This window comes from Zootoca vivipara, chromosome 12 (genome assembly GCF_963506605.1).
Source record: "Zootoca vivipara chromosome 12, rZooViv1.1, whole genome shotgun sequence".
NCBI classification, from domain to species: domain Eukaryota; kingdom Metazoa; phylum Chordata; class Lepidosauria; order Squamata; family Lacertidae; genus Zootoca; species Zootoca vivipara.
In genome coordinates, this window is record NC_083287.1 from 15,117,642 (window position 1) to 15,133,372 (window position 15,731).

The window sequence follows — 15,731 nt, forward strand, 5'->3', positions numbered from 1 at the left end:
CTTGTACTGGATTAAAATGCAGACTAATACAAACCCTACACTGGTGGAAAGCTTGTGCAAACTAAAGACAGGTATAACTTCAGAAGCAGCTAACTACGGACAGCGATGCCCATTTTTAAATTACCTGTAACTACAGTGATGGAAAGATTCCCCACCCACCCCCAATTTGAAACCAACCAAGTCTCACCTCTGCAATCACTGGAATTTCACCATATTATGAGGAGAGTCATCAATTTGCAAACAAAATTATCTAAAGTAACTGAAGAGTGTATTTGCTGATGAATAGTCTATCAGTTAAATTACCATAAATCATATTGTTTATCATTTTATTGTTTTTTTTTTGCAAACCGCTTTCAGGGTTTTTTCCTTTATAATCAAGTGGTATATAAATTTATGAAATAATACATAAAATTACATTAGCCATTTAGTGAGAAGGTTGTATTTGTATATTCACAGTGTAAGCATTCAGTATACGCCATTCTAAAATGAAGTTCAATCAAAAGGAATCACATTAAGAAACATTATATCTACTTCCTGAGGAAATACATTTAACCCAACACTGAAGTAACAGCAGTAAACTAAGCTAATGAATCTAAGCTAATAACTAGGACATCAGCATTTCAGCTAAAGCTCATAGTTTAGTTCTGAAAAGATGGTTACTTCTTCTTACCAAAGACTCTCTCATCATTGATGTTTTTGATACAGAACCACAGCCCTGCTGGGAAAGTACACACGAGAATATGTAGATCAAAAAAGAAGGAAACCCATGTTGTAGGCTGATGTTCAGACACAGAGGCAATGATCGGGATGTGAATTTTCGCATACCTTGTTTAAAAAAAATTCAGTTCAAATTATTTTGAAGTGATGAAACTACTAAAGATAGTACAACCGAGGACTACTGAACATTTCTCAATTTTTTCTGTAATGTTCTGAATACACCTTTAAATATGTAGGTTAACATTTACTTATTTATTTTTTAGCTAAAATGTATTCCATTTAACTGCAGAAACTGCCCAAAACCAATTCTCATTACAAAGCTTCCCTATGTTGCCTTAACAAAGTGTGTGGATCAAATGATCCTGCACATCCCTGTTTAGGGGTAAGAGGCACACAGCACAGGCAGTTAGCTAGTGACTGTGCCATGTGCTAGCCCCTTCTCCAACCTGGGGAATTGAGGCCGTGCTATCAGCCAGCCCTCAGGTCTGTGGTTGCTGTTGCTGAATGCCAGGCTGGCTCTCAGTAAGACCTCCCTCATCCATGATTTGGTTATGGATGAGGAGGCTGATCTGGTCCTGCATCACTGGAACCTGGGTGGGCGAGTAGGGTGGGGTTGGTCTCACCTAGCTGTGCCCACCTGGGTACTCAGTGCTGCATCAGGACAGACTTGAGGGTTGGGGAGGGGGAGTTGCTGTAGTCCAGGCATCCTCAAACTCGGCCCTCCAACTGTTTTGGGACTACAATTCCCACCATCCCTGACCACTGGTCCTGTTAGCTAGGAATGATAGGAGTTGTAGTCGCAAAACAGCTGGAGGGCAGAGTTTGGGGGTGCCTGCTGTAGTCTATAGAGATTTCATTTCTCCCTCTCCACACTCTCTGTCCAGTTGTGGGGGGAATCTGCCCACCTTTCTGCCCAGCAGTTTCCCTGCTTGAGCTGGTCTCAGAGGTGCTGCTGAGGACCCTCAGACTGCCAGGCTACATTCTGGGCCCTTTTTCTCAACTGGGCAGGAATAGGGTGAAAAAGTGGGGGATAGTGACATCAGTTCCTTGTCATGGTCAGATCATTTCCTGTTGAGATTTAGATTTAGATTTTCAGCACCTTTCCCCCTCTGTAGAGGTAGGGGATCTATCAGTGTGGTCCGCCCTCAAGAGACTGATGAATCTAATGGGTTTCTGGGGGATTTTCTGGCTGATATGATTGACGCTCCTGTTGAAGCCCTGACTAACCCCTGGAACATCCACAAATGGCTCGAGATGTTGACACAATTGCCCCCCAAAGTAGCCTCGCCCGCTTGGGTCTCTCATATACTCCAGAGCTTAGGGTGAGGAAACAAGCTGGGAGGCAGCTTAGACATGAGTGGAGGAAAACTCTGGTCAGATGCAACTGAACACTGGTGCAAGCGGGGAACAGGTCTTCCAGGACTCATAGCTAAGCATAATTCTACTACTGATGTGCACAACATATAAAGCATCTATCTATCTATCTATCCTATCTATCTATCTATCTATCTATCTACACATAAACTCTGAAACACTTTCCCTCTTTCTTCACCTGTGAGGGGAGAAAGTTTAATGCTTCTGCTTGTCGTCTGGAACAATTCAGAAGTTTCTCAACGTACAAATACAGATAGCAATGGTTTGCTCGAATGAAACCAAGGTATGAAACCACTGAATGAACTCACCGTGGTTTGCATAAGATGCTCATATTTGGATTTAATGGGAAACTGCAGATTGTTTAAAACAGCAAATGGAAGCTTAAAGTTTTCTCATAACAGTAGACCATAGTTCAGGAGGTATGTCTGAAATGGATCAAACCTGTCACCCACTCAGCATAGCCTAAATGTATGGTGCTGTTTCTATTCCTACTTACCCAGTATCCCATAGTGAATAAAATCTGCCACTCCATGGTGCAATGTAACCTGAAAATTACAACAAAACAATTTAAGTTAGTAGATGAGCATTATTATGGATTTCTAGAAAGGCTTGGATCAATATCTACTTTCCACATGTTTCAAAAGGAGAAAGACCCTCAAGAAGGACAACTGTTTTTTGTTTTAAACTAATAGAAAATGAAGGAAATATCAGTCCTTTAAAAAGCAAGCTGCTTTGAAAATGCTTTAATGGGTGCAAAAAGTCAGCTATTACACCAAATGCTGTTTCTATAAATAAGGTTGCTGAAGTTTCTTTTGCATCATGCAAACATTGTTGGGAGGCCTGAAGGGCTCATTGAATCTTGTGGATTACTCAGGGACTATCTGAAACTCTATTTATCAATGAAACACATTTCTTTTGTATGATTTACCTGTATACGTTAAATAGATGACACTCAAGAATACAACTCCAGCAGCTAGAGATATACCCAAGAAGAACAAGGTCTGAAATTCTTGCTTTGTAAGCCGGTCTCTCATATATTGCAAGAAGGCATAGGCCTGCAGCAGTGCGAATACACCTGATTAAAGAAAGACAACCTTGGTTTAAGTTCTCAAACAAGATTTCAATCCTTATGCAAAGGACATAGGAAGTCAAGGGTGTGTGGATTGTAAGCAGGAGAGGAATATCATCATCATCAAACCTTTTATTGGCATCACATACAAACATATTTACTATCCTTTAACTGCTTATATGGTATATTTTGCCTTTCAGTGAGGTACGCCATTCATTCAATACTCTGCTCCCATAAGTAAACAAAAACTCCAATTCTCTTGTGGATCCCTTTAGTTCAAATATGCCACCTTTGGCTGTCATTTGGTTACCAGCCAAAAAAGTGTCTTGGTGATTAATTATGATACAGAGTTACACGTTCATAGTGAGTATTTTCAATGCATGAAACTATTCTTTTATTTAGGGATTTTCTGAGGTGCACTGGATCCTAAATATTTTTTATTGTAGACTGCCTTGAGGCTCTGGTGTAAGGCAACATATAGTAAATTTAATATATAAAATAATAATAATTTTCTTACCTGCAGCTGCCATGTGTTCGCTTGTTCTTATTGGCTGAAATCCAACAAAAGGTATCTGCATGGATAATATCAAGCCCACAATATAGAAAGTACTGTATGCTGTGAATGAAAAACAGCAAAAAAGGAAAATTAGTATGCACAGAGAGGAAGTTTTGGTTTTGTCTGTGCTTAAAATTATGAGGGAGAAGACAAATATTACAGAGTTAAAAGCAGTACTCATAATTTTAGGACTTAAAGCAGGGGTGTATCTGTCCCCATCTGCATCTTTCCATCGGGAAGAGCATAGAAAGAGGACCATGTCCTTCAGTTTGTCGTCTGATAATGGAATGACTTCCAAGCACTGAACCACTGATATATCACAAGTGGACTCTATTACTGTGTTCGCAATTGTTCAAGGTAAAACCTACTTGGGAAAGAAACTACTTTTGCAATTTTTATGGATCTTTAGTGTTTGTTTACAGATAGTTGCCTTGGTGATATTATATTGTGTTGTATGAGCTAAAATTAAACAAAATAATTAAAACACAAAGTCACATATTGCTGCTGAGGATTAAACTTCCAATTATGAAACTGCAAAATCCTGTATAAATAAAAATGTTTTCAATTGACATCTAAAAACCAACAATGAGGGAGACACAATGAAGATGATTATTTGAAAGTTGAGGCCGCACCACAGAGAAGGTCCTTCTACACCCCCCCCCACTTATGAACCCTGACCTGGACCCAAACAGAGGCTCCTCCCCTTGCCACCAATTTTAAAGATTGCATTGCCTGGTATTGGAGCAGGCGCACCTACAGATATTTGGGCACCAAGCAGTTTAGTTTCATAACATGCATTTTTGTGGATGCCCAAAATACAGCAAAAGTGAGCTTAACCAGCTTGTATAATAATTATTGTGTGTAGATTGCCAACTATTTTTTCTTTGCAGATCCATCTAGGCAAGCTGACATGACAATGCCCTTGTAAAACTGGATATTCAGAATAAAGCTGCTAATATATTTGATATTTTCCCAGTTTATGAACACAACATACCTCTACCAGCTTTCCTTATAATTGTGGATTATGTTCATTACACTTTTACATCCTCAATCAAGCAGCTTTATTTCAAATGTCATGAACTTCGCACAACACAACTCGTTTCGCTAAGACTCATTTATCAAAACATTTCAGTCAATAGACAATGTGTTGGAAACCACAGAAGCACACAGTGATCAATGGCATACATTTTTACATAACTTGTCCCCTTTTTCTTTCAGTTCAGGGTCCATATTTTCATCTAACCAAGATATCTACACACATCTCTAAAAAGGTCAAGCCTGCCACTATTTTGAAATCCATGTCACAAAATTATTGCAACACTGCCATCCTGTGGCATTTAACAGCAATTAGTATCCATTGTCGCATTTACAGCTTTGTGTTCTTCCATTAGGCTAATTACAAGAGTTTATTAATTCTGCACATCAACGCCCCCACCCAGTTACACTTTAGATGGCTGTAAAAACAAATTTATTACTGTTTGCTCATATGAAAATGCTAATAAGATTCCTAAGTCTGTGCGAAGGGAATATAGACCCATTCCATGCCATCCCAATATCCTTTGCAATTCTGACATATTTTTCACAATGATACCTTCATAAAGAATTTTCCTCCATCCTCTATTGATGCCTTCTGCTGCAAACAAGCTAGCAGGGGATAAAAAGGATACTCATCAGCCAGCAGGATTCCCAAACTGGTAGTGCTGGGGGGGGGGGTTTACCGAATTTTTCGCTCCATAAGACACACGGTTTTCCTCCTAAAAAGGTAAGAGGAAATGTCTGTGCGTCTTATGGAGCGAATGCATGGTTCCTGGAGCCAAATTGCCCAGGGGCAAAAAGCAGGTCGTGCTTGTTTTTTTTAGAAAGAGCTAAAGGCTAACAAGAGGGAAGGAGGGTGTTTAAAGGAACCCACTGAGCAGCTGATTGCAAGAGATTGGGGAGGGAGATAAGAGACGCTAGCTCCACGGCCAGCCCCCTTGCCCAGGCCTCCATTGTTGTGTTTCCCCAACGACATGTGACTGGCTGATTAGATTATCTGTCTGGAAACTGTAGAAATGGCTCCCTTTCCTTTCCTAAAGAAACTGCAGAACTGTGAGTTGAACCCATAAAAACAGGATTTTCCCCCTTTGCAAGGTAAGCTCAACAACTTTGAGCTGATCCTCACAAATGGAGCTTTCCCCCTAAGCAAAAAAACTGCACAACTTTGAGCTGGTGCTCAAAAAAAAAATGGGACTTTCCCCATTTACAAAAGAAGTTGCACAACCTTGAGCTGATCCCCCCCAACCAGGGCTTTCCCTCTAAAAAATTAGGTGCGTCTTTTGGTTAGGTGCATCTTATGGAGCGAAAAATACGACAATTGTTGCTGCTTGTCTATAACTCTTTCCCCAACTACTTTTTCCTATTTGGCCAGAAAGCAGACTCTGAACCAGATTTCTTTTTTGGTAGGAAGATATCAGATATCAGATGGGGAAAGGATTAGCAGCCTCCTCTTAACCTCTGCATATCTCTTGCCAAAGAGTTTTTAATTATAAAAACTTCACCTTGAAGTAATTCAGTTTTGATGAGCTTGCTTCTTTAGGTACATCACAGCATGATGAAAGCAGAACAGTCAGGTCTGGACTGTATAATTAGATGGTGTGCACAGTTAGCTTGAATTGCAAATGCACATTGGACCTCCCTTTCTCAGACTTCCTGGTATGGTTAGCTCACACTCACCAGCAGCTCTAGCTAAGAGCCTTGGGTGTATTTCAGCAGCACAGAAATTCATTTACTGACTGCTTTACACATTTCAGTTAACGGCTATCAGAATATAAAGACACAATATTTTTGCACCATCCCTTACCAGTCCTTTGGCAGCAAACACAGCATTGCTAGTCTTCCCTAAATACACTAAGTACTTTTGAAAATCTTCCACCACACAACTTTCTTTTTGAGGACACCTTTGTCAGAATACAGTCTCAGAGAAGTTAGAAATTGAAGGATGGGCTGTTCTCACTAGCTGAATCTTTTGGAAATACACCGTAACAACAATGTCCATCTATCAAGGTGATCCTGATTGCTGTTACCTTTCTAAACGTAATACCTGATATCTTAGTTATTCATTATCTCCTCACAAAACATTCAATCCTACACTCAAAAGGACTAGGATGAAATTAGTGAAATACCTACAAGGCAGTTTCAGTGCTGCTCAATAATACAAACCCCATTTGCTAATAACAAAACTGTCCAGCTAATTAAGTATTCTAACAAATGGATATGTGAAAAACCATGTAAAAAAAGAAGTTATGGGTCTACTTTGTTCCACTTGAAGAAATCCTGCTATTTATAAGCACATCACTTATTTGTCTTTCTAAACAGCATAAGAATAAATTTTATTTTCCTCAACCAACAAAGGACATTACATTTGCATATGAAGTTAAAAACAGTGATATGAGAAAAGTAATACAATGTGCCTACTATTTTACTGGTTATCTTAGCGAGCAACTTCCCACGGTGTCATCCTGCTTGTGTAATGGGCTTTTGTAAAAGGCTTCCACTTGCACTATGGAACTAGCCCCTCCTCTACTTCCCCACGTGCCTCCCCCCAAACTGCTTTGGAGGGTTGGAGTACCCTACAGAAGAGACTGGTGAGAGACACCGCAGCAAGAAAAGGAAGCACAAGTTCTCTCGTGTCCACTGGATATCCATATAATTGGCTACTGAGCATTGTTCTATGAAATATGCATTAAAAGTGGGACCTAAAAAAAGATGCTGCAGCATAAGAGTGACTCCTATACACCCTGTTCCAGGATAGCCACTGTATTTCTCCTTCCTCTGCTTTCCCCCCTCCTCTAACAGATAATCAGTATTCTACAGCCACTGGGCATGATCAATCCTCATTGAGTATAGAATGATAAATAGTCCTACAATTCAGTCTGACTATTTCCATTATATTGTTCATTTTCCTTGAAATGTGTTATTAATTACTAGCTGATAAACTTGAACATTGAAATTCTGCCAGCTGCTTTAGTATGGAAGTCAGCTATAGTGAAGTATCACTTAAAATTATGTTTACATTAATATTGCTTGAAAGTAACAAGCCAAAAAACCTGTTGTCCTAAACAAAAAAGAGAGAAAAAGACTGAAAGACAATCAACTTTGTTCAATGTGACCAAATTCTATTCTTAAAGTCAGTATGTCCTTGGGCAGAATTAAGCCTACAATGTTGCTTCTGATTCAAACTAGCTTTCTGCATGTATATATCCTCTTAAAGTTATTTGAAACTAGATTTAAAAGCTCTAAATTGTGACAAATATTTGTCTACTACTGTTGCAAATGTTTACCTTTACCGCTAGACTGCTCTAAAATAGATCATAGGAAGCTTATTCTGTTTATGAAGGTTTTTTCCTTTTATTCAGCACTGTAACCTTTTGCAGCTAAGCACTTGCAGAAGATCTTCTGCAATATTCCTAAACTGATTCAAAAGTAGTCACACTGATGTCAACATCAATAACTCTGCATCAAATATGCATGAGCAGTCAGCAGGAGTTTAGTCAGCATTGTAGTTATGATGCCAAGTAGGTCAAATAGAATCTCAGTTTACATCCATTTACAAAAGCCATGAAATATGTCCAATTCTGGCAAAGAATTTACATTCTGAAAAAGTTCTGTGAACATCAAATGATCCTGAATAAGATTGCGATGCCCCATTAGTCTTTTTGTTATTGTATGTGTGTCTGCAAAAAAGAAAACCATACCAAGTTTCTTTCCCACAAAATTTCATTCTTTCTTGCTGCTCGCTATATGTGGAACGTTAATGTCAGGGGCGAGATACTGAATCACATACCCTCCTCAGTCCAATTTTTGTCAGGTGACCATCAGTCAATCACCTGACATCATATAAAGTCAGGTATTCAAAATGCAAACTGTAAGAGCAGGAAGTGTTTTATCACCAATATTAGTGCTACAGTGCCCAGCATTCTGATTGCTTTTTAATAGTAAAAGGCAACACCAGAGACTTATCTCCATTCGAAGAACACATATTTACAGAATACAATTCATTGTAGCATGTCACCTTTTAGCACAGAAGAATTGCAGTTTTTCCACTGTGCAGTTGACCTTTTTTTTAATAAAAAGCCCTAGGTAAAGGTAAAGGGGCCCCTGACCATCAGGTCCAGTCGTGTCCGACTCTGGGGTTGCGGCGCTCATCTCACTCTATAGGCCGAGGGAGCCGGCGTTTGTCTGCAGACGGCTTCCGGGTCATGTGGCCAGCATGACAAAGCTGCTTCTGGCAAACCAGAGCAGCGCACGGAAACGCCGTTTACCTTCCCGCTGGAGCGGTCCCTATTTATCTACTTGCACTTTGATGTGCTTTCGAACTGCTGGGTGGGCAGGAGCTGGGACCGAGCAACAGGAGCTCACCCCGTTGCAGGGATTTGAACCGCCAACCTTCTGATCAGCAAGCCCTAGACTCTGTGGTTTAACCCACAGCGCCACCTGGGTCCCTATAAAAAGCCCTAGCAATGTCTAATACATGGCATCCATCAGCTTCAGCACACCAAATTGTACAGGGAAGCAGACAAGATTAGTATAAAGCTCCCCTCACACTTGTCCCTTCCTACTGGGGACAGAGACTGAGAGGTTAGTTGCCTCCTTCCCAGGGTGGAATCAAAGCCACATGCAGGGACAATGACTGATATCATTGCACTGGGATGATCAACTGTCATTCAATACCAGCTACGTCAGTCCCAATATAAACAATTCAGTCACACACTGGTAATAGTATGAATGTTGCATACATTTCTAAAAAATTGTCTTGAGATGAATGATTGTCATGTTAAATTATCTTTTTAAACTACATTTTGTTTTGTTTAGACTACAGTCATACCTCAGGTTGCGTCCGCTGCAGGTTGCGTTCTTTCAGGATACGAACGCGGCGGACCCAGAAGTGTTTACTTCCAGGTTCCGCTGCGCGTGCATGCGCAGAAGCACTCTATCACGCTTTCGTGCATGCGCTCTATCGCTGCTCGGGTTGCAGACTTTTGGGGTTGTGAATGACACCGTAGAACGGATTGGGTCCGCAAACCAAGGGACCACTTTACATTGTTCATTTTGAAGTATTATTATTCTGGTTATTAGCTACCTTAAGCATACTTATTTGTAATAAATAAATAAATAAATAAACAAACAAATTTGCTTCCTTATGGCACAAGCAATAACCAATGCAATGCAACATGATTTAAAAAGTAAAACAAATCTAATAATTCTAATAACCTTATTAGAATTCTAATAATTCTATTTTACGATTTTGCCTGTAACTAGACAAAAATATGGTAACTACTTAAATTAAGTTAAATTCATAGTCGTTTAAATTGAAAAAGGAAGTAATATGATTAAGAATTGGAAAAAACCCCACTTTTCATTCAATCTCAGCAAATCAAAACACTCACCTATGTAGACCCTCCTACTGTATCTTTGCATCAACAGGAGCACAAATACATGCAGTGGAATAAGGTTGATGATGAAAACATAACCACCCCATGCAGAAACCTGAAAAATAAACATATCAGAACATAATACTACTTTATACACAATATTGTTAAACCATTAAACTAACCAACATGAATTAAATTTTGTCTTCAAGACAAGATAAACGAGGCCACAAGGAAAATCCACAGGAAAGAAGGATTTTAGTAGAAAGCAGATCCAGGAAGCATTTTCTACTTATTCCTCCTCAACTAGTCCTTTACACAGATTATACACATTGTATGTGACCTTCAACGTTAGCTATACTCAGAGTAGACCCATTCAATGGACTTAACTAACTTAATTAAGTCCATTGATTTCATTGGATCTACTCTGGGTATGCCTTAGTTACATTTTACGTCATGGCTCTCAGTGAAATGTTTTCCAAAAAATTATAAATACCATCACTTTACTACTGCTAATATGAATTATTATGTATTAACATAAGGAACTACTTTTGTAATTTATATATAATACATTATAATGCATTTGTAAACTTAATAAAGGAGTAAATAAAATGGGGGACATACTATCAAGCAGGAACTTATTAACTCCAATTAAGAAGCCTGCAACATTAAGCAATTTGCCAGTTAGTTGAATTTCAGAGGCACTATTCACTTTACCAACAATGTCAAAATAAGAACTGCAATGTTTTCCTCTGCAATGAAAGGATATAGTGATTAACGCTAGTGAACAGATCTGTAGCACCCACACCTTATGCACCATTGATAGCTTGGTCACACATATGGCAACCAAGTATCTGTTATCTTCCAAATGAAGCAACTTTTAAGAAAAAACCCCCACTTCTTTAATAATCTAGCATATATATCAAAATCCGGGGTGAAGTACTTTAAATAAAGGGCTAGTGCTAGCTATAGTACTGAAACTATTACATCCTTCCATAAATATATCTGCTTGGATCTTGAGAAAGTCACTTGAGGCCCTTCTCCGGGTTCTTTCCCCGTCTCCCTTAAGAGCTGAAGTGGGTGGTTACTAAGCAGAGGGCATTTTTGATGGAGGTGCTCTGAAAATGGAGCATCCTTCCCCAATGAGACTCTCCTGGCACCCTCATTAAGATCGCTGCAGTGCCAGGTGAAGATCTATCTTCCACACATTTTAGATTTTCCCCATTGGAACAAATGCTTTCTGCTGGATTTTAAAGACTGCAGTGAATAGTCTTGCAGCAGCACAAATTAGTTCATCTGGTCTTTAGGATTAGAGAGACCTAGTTCACACACCACAGTAAGGCATAAGTTTAAAACAAGCTATGTGCTGATGCACGCTGCTCTAAAGTACCCACAGCACACCTCTCTTGCTGACGCCATACTGCGGAATAAACAGAATCTCGCCTGTTGTGTTGTTCAAACAAATGCCTGTGGTGACCAAGATTTGCAGATCACTTGCAGATCATGGTTTATTTGGAAGAAACTAACCAGGAGCCTTGGTTTGGATGACTCTGGCGTCTTTCATTCTCAGTGCAGCAGCATACGCTAAGTGCCGCAGGAACATTTTAATAGGGTGCACAACTATGCTGCTAATTTACTCTTTGATGTGAGGTGCAAACCGGGCGAGTGGCATGCTTACAATATATCTTCAACTGACTTCAATCAAGATACAAAATGCAAACCAATTCTCTAAAGTGAAGAAGCATTTTCTGTTAAACAAACCTTTCAAACCTACCACCATATATACAAAGTCAGTGTTTTCAGACAAGTGGCAATAGACTTTTTTCTATCTTTAAATGTTGCTCCAATATACTATTACTAAAAGCAATTACAGTGTACCAATAAAGAATGTGACTTGCACATTTGGGTTCTGCCAATACAGTGGTCCCTCGACTTACGAAGTACTCGACTTACAAAATTTCGAGTTACAAATGAAAAAAAAAGGCCGCACACTTATGTTTTTTTCGACATCCGAAAGGAAACCCGTTGCGGTTTAGATGTGGTTTTCTCGACTTATGAATTTTAGATGCGGTTTATTCGACTTACGAATTTTTCCGTTTCCAATGCATTCCTATGGGAAACCGCTTTTTTCGACTTAAAAACTTTTCGACGTACGAATGTGCATTCGGAACGGATTAAATTCGTAAGTCGAGGGACCACTGTAAATAATTTCAAAATCAATTATGTACATTAGTTTAGGATACCACTTACCATGTAAAAGTAGGATAGGCAGCAGCATATGGTCCAGAAGACTGATCCAGTTTTCACAGACTTCACCTACAAATGGTGATGTGTGTTATAACTCAGCAGAAACAAGAAACAAAGTATCATTCAAATTAAAAAACAACAAATAAGAGCAGAGGTTGAACTAGATATACTTTTAAGGTTTGCATCAGAATTAACTAAGGTACTTTACTGAGAGATTATTCATTTCATTACCACACTGATGTGCTTCAGACACAGTATTAAACAACTGTTTCATGTTACATGTTCCCCAGGCGCATGTGCACTGAAAATTTCCCAATACACAATGCACTGTGGGCTGCATGCCACTGCTGGGCATGGCTAATGCTCTCTCTCTCACACACACACACACTAGGGTGTATGAGCTTATTTGTTATGTCTGTATTACATATAGCGGTACTAATACTAAAGCTGCATTATGTATTAAATTATATTCTAGAGCTAAATTTTTGTAACAACAGCAAAATGTCACCAACTTTAACTATTAAACTTTTTAATGTTTCATTATTATGACTTCTACTGCACTTTTAAACATGCATGTATTAGACCATGTAATACAATTTTAGGGTCTAAACTACACAAACGTGTAAGTAATGATATCCTGATGATCAACTCTGCTTTGTAGGGAAAAGCCAGTTCAGGAGTTGATTTAGAATGAAGCAGCAACGGGGGAGAGGAGAGAGGAGACAGTTCTTAATCATGCCCTCATATTACTTTGCTGCTACACCTCACCTCTCCCAAGATACCTCTGAGGGTTAACACATGTTTGGAATCCTGTGGGAGGAAATGGGACTTGCGAGAAAATAGATTAGGAGCAGAGAACAAGCAGGTGGGAAAGCAATAGACTAATGTACCATTACTCTCTCTAATGTAACCAATTATGATCTCTAATAGTGTCAACATGACCCTATCAGACCACTTTTAAAAGTCATATCTACAAGAACGTTACATTTAACAAAAGATACTGTTCAAAGGTTAGGAAATAAAGGTCTTGGATTGGCTTAGTTCAGGCCACTTCCATCAACATTATTTCAGGAACATGGGTTTAGGAATTTGCTCAAGCTGATGACATGTTAAATGAAACTTGCATGGCTACTGTTTATGACTGCTTTGAGCTGCCCTGAGAGTTTTGTTAAACTGATTGGGGGGTGGGGTGTATTTTAAATAAATAATAAAGTACAGTGGTACCTCGGTTTAAGTACACAATTGGTTCCGGAAGTCTGTACTTAACCTGAAGCGTACTTAACCTGAAGCGTACTTTCCCACTGAAAGTAATGGAAAGTAGATTAATCCATTCCAGACGGGTCCGCGGAGTACTTAAACTGAAAGTACTCAAACCGAAGCGTACTTAAACCAAGGTATGACTGTAATGCTTATGGCTGTTGAATTCTTATCATATTCAGAGCTTTCCAAACTTCTGTGTTGCGACAGGTTATTGTGTCGGCTGCAGTGTGTAAGTGTGTTACGGGATCACTCCCCATGCTCCTCCTACTTTAACCTCCAGTTTGCTAGTAAAACTGAATTACTGTGTTGTGAAATGATGCATGTCTAAAAAGTGTGTCACCAACATGAAAAGTCTGGAAAGCTCTGCTCCAGTTAAAAGGCCCTGAAGAATAAGTTGGTCCTTGACATAATTCCTATATGCAGGAAGTGTTCAAGCCATATCTAGCTAAAGAACATAAAATATTTCACCAGTTCAAAACCAGTTTACCATATAACAATGCAACTTTTTCTTTTGGAAAGAAAGTAATTAGCATAAGCAAAAAAGGCCCTCAAATATTTATATTGCTGCTTTCTTGTGAGTACCAGAGTGAAGAAATCTAAAATCATAGCCAATTTAAAAGGCAGAAACAACAAAGACAGATTCAAAATACTAAAAGATAGCAAGATAAAAATTATGAGGCTTGAGTTGTTACTTACCCACAAGTAGTATGTGAACTGCAGTGCAAAAATAGCTATCCCTTCATTGTCAAAAGATCCTGCAACTGATCGTGATATGTAACCTGGTACTATAGCAATAAAGCAGGCAGCTAGAAGCCCTGCTCCCTGGTTCCACAGTTCTCTGGTAAGCAGGAAAGTAGAAATTGATGTAAGGCCGCTAAAAACTGGTGCTAGGAACACACATACATCTCTTATATGGACAGTTATGTTAAGCATATTTAAAATCCAATGTATAAGGCCAGCTGTCACCATCAGCCCTGGGTAGACCTAGGAGAGAGTGGAAAAGTGATTTACCAAATTGCAGACGAAAAATGCATTTTTCTTCTATTTGAATCTATGTTATAGAAAGACTTAAAATATATTCATGTAACCCACATGCAGAAGGGATTGTCACTTCCACAACCCATATAAAATCAAGCTATTGCCAGAGCCAAATGTCTTTTAACACACACACACACACACACACACACACACACACACACACACACACACACATTTCCTTTAACATTTTCTTGGGTAACAATTGAACATACAGAGATATTTTTCAGTATCTGCATTGAATTAGCTTCAATATTATAAAACAACATATAATATGGTATATAATTCAGGGTTTCAAGGATGGCTCAGGAACACAACAAAAGACACCTGCTTAATCTAGATTGCTTTATAAAAGATTTTCACGAACTGCAAGCAAAAAACCATATTTTATGAGGGCTGGCCCAGGATTTTTCTCAACGCTGCCTGCATGTATCTAATTGTATTTAAAATCCAAATGAGCATAAAGCTAATGCTCAAAAAGCACACAGGTCATTAACTAGAAAATCTGGAGCATTATACCCTAGCCAGCTAAATGAATCCAGCAGCAGCTAGGGAAAAGGGTGCAAGATAAACAGAAGCAATCTCAAAAGCAGCCTCTGCAGGGGGAAACAAAAAGACTGGGGGTGGGGAGCAGAGAGACTATTCCTGCAAGTATTTTAAAGGCGGTATTTCTAAGGATCCTACCAAAGATGGCTTGTATTCTTTCAGACACTTTTTTAAAAGAACACACCTCATTAAATGTTTGTAAATCTTGAATTGCCTAAAAGGCCATGAGATATGATAGCTGACAAATACTGTAGGAACATAGGAAGCTGTCTTACACCAAGTCAGACCATTGATTCATCTAACTTAGTACTGTCTACACAACTGGCAGCGGCTCTCCAGGGGTTCAGACAGGGGACGTTCCTAGCCCTACCTAGAGATGCTGGGAATTGAACCTCAGGGTTGCCAAAAGTAATATGGCTATCACTTATTTACTGAATTTCATTTGCTGAAGCCACAGCAGAAAGCATCAAGTAGATTATTTACAGAAATATGCTTCTAATTTTGAAAGTTTATGATGTAA

At 39.1% G+C, this 15,731-nt stretch overlaps 1 protein-coding gene across 1 annotated transcript in view; it reads right to left on the reverse strand.

Moving 5' to 3' along the window:
- The window catches only part of STT3B (STT3 oligosaccharyltransferase complex catalytic subunit B), a 45,668-nt gene that overhangs the window by 11,754 nt on the left and 18,183 nt on the right, over positions 1-15,731 (reverse strand). Inside the window, exons 3-9 of the mRNA XM_035130074.2 lie at positions 14,327-14,614; positions 12,374-12,439; positions 10,142-10,241; positions 3,678-3,776; positions 3,020-3,166; positions 2,588-2,636; positions 671-825 (exon numbers count right to left, since the gene is read on the reverse strand). Coding sequence (XP_034985965.1) covers positions 671-825; positions 2,588-2,636; positions 3,020-3,166; positions 3,678-3,776; positions 10,142-10,241; positions 12,374-12,439; positions 14,327-14,614 — 904 coding nt within the window. The remainder of the gene's footprint in view (positions 1-670; positions 826-2,587; positions 2,637-3,019; positions 3,167-3,677; positions 3,777-10,141; positions 10,242-12,373; positions 12,440-14,326; positions 14,615-15,731) is intronic.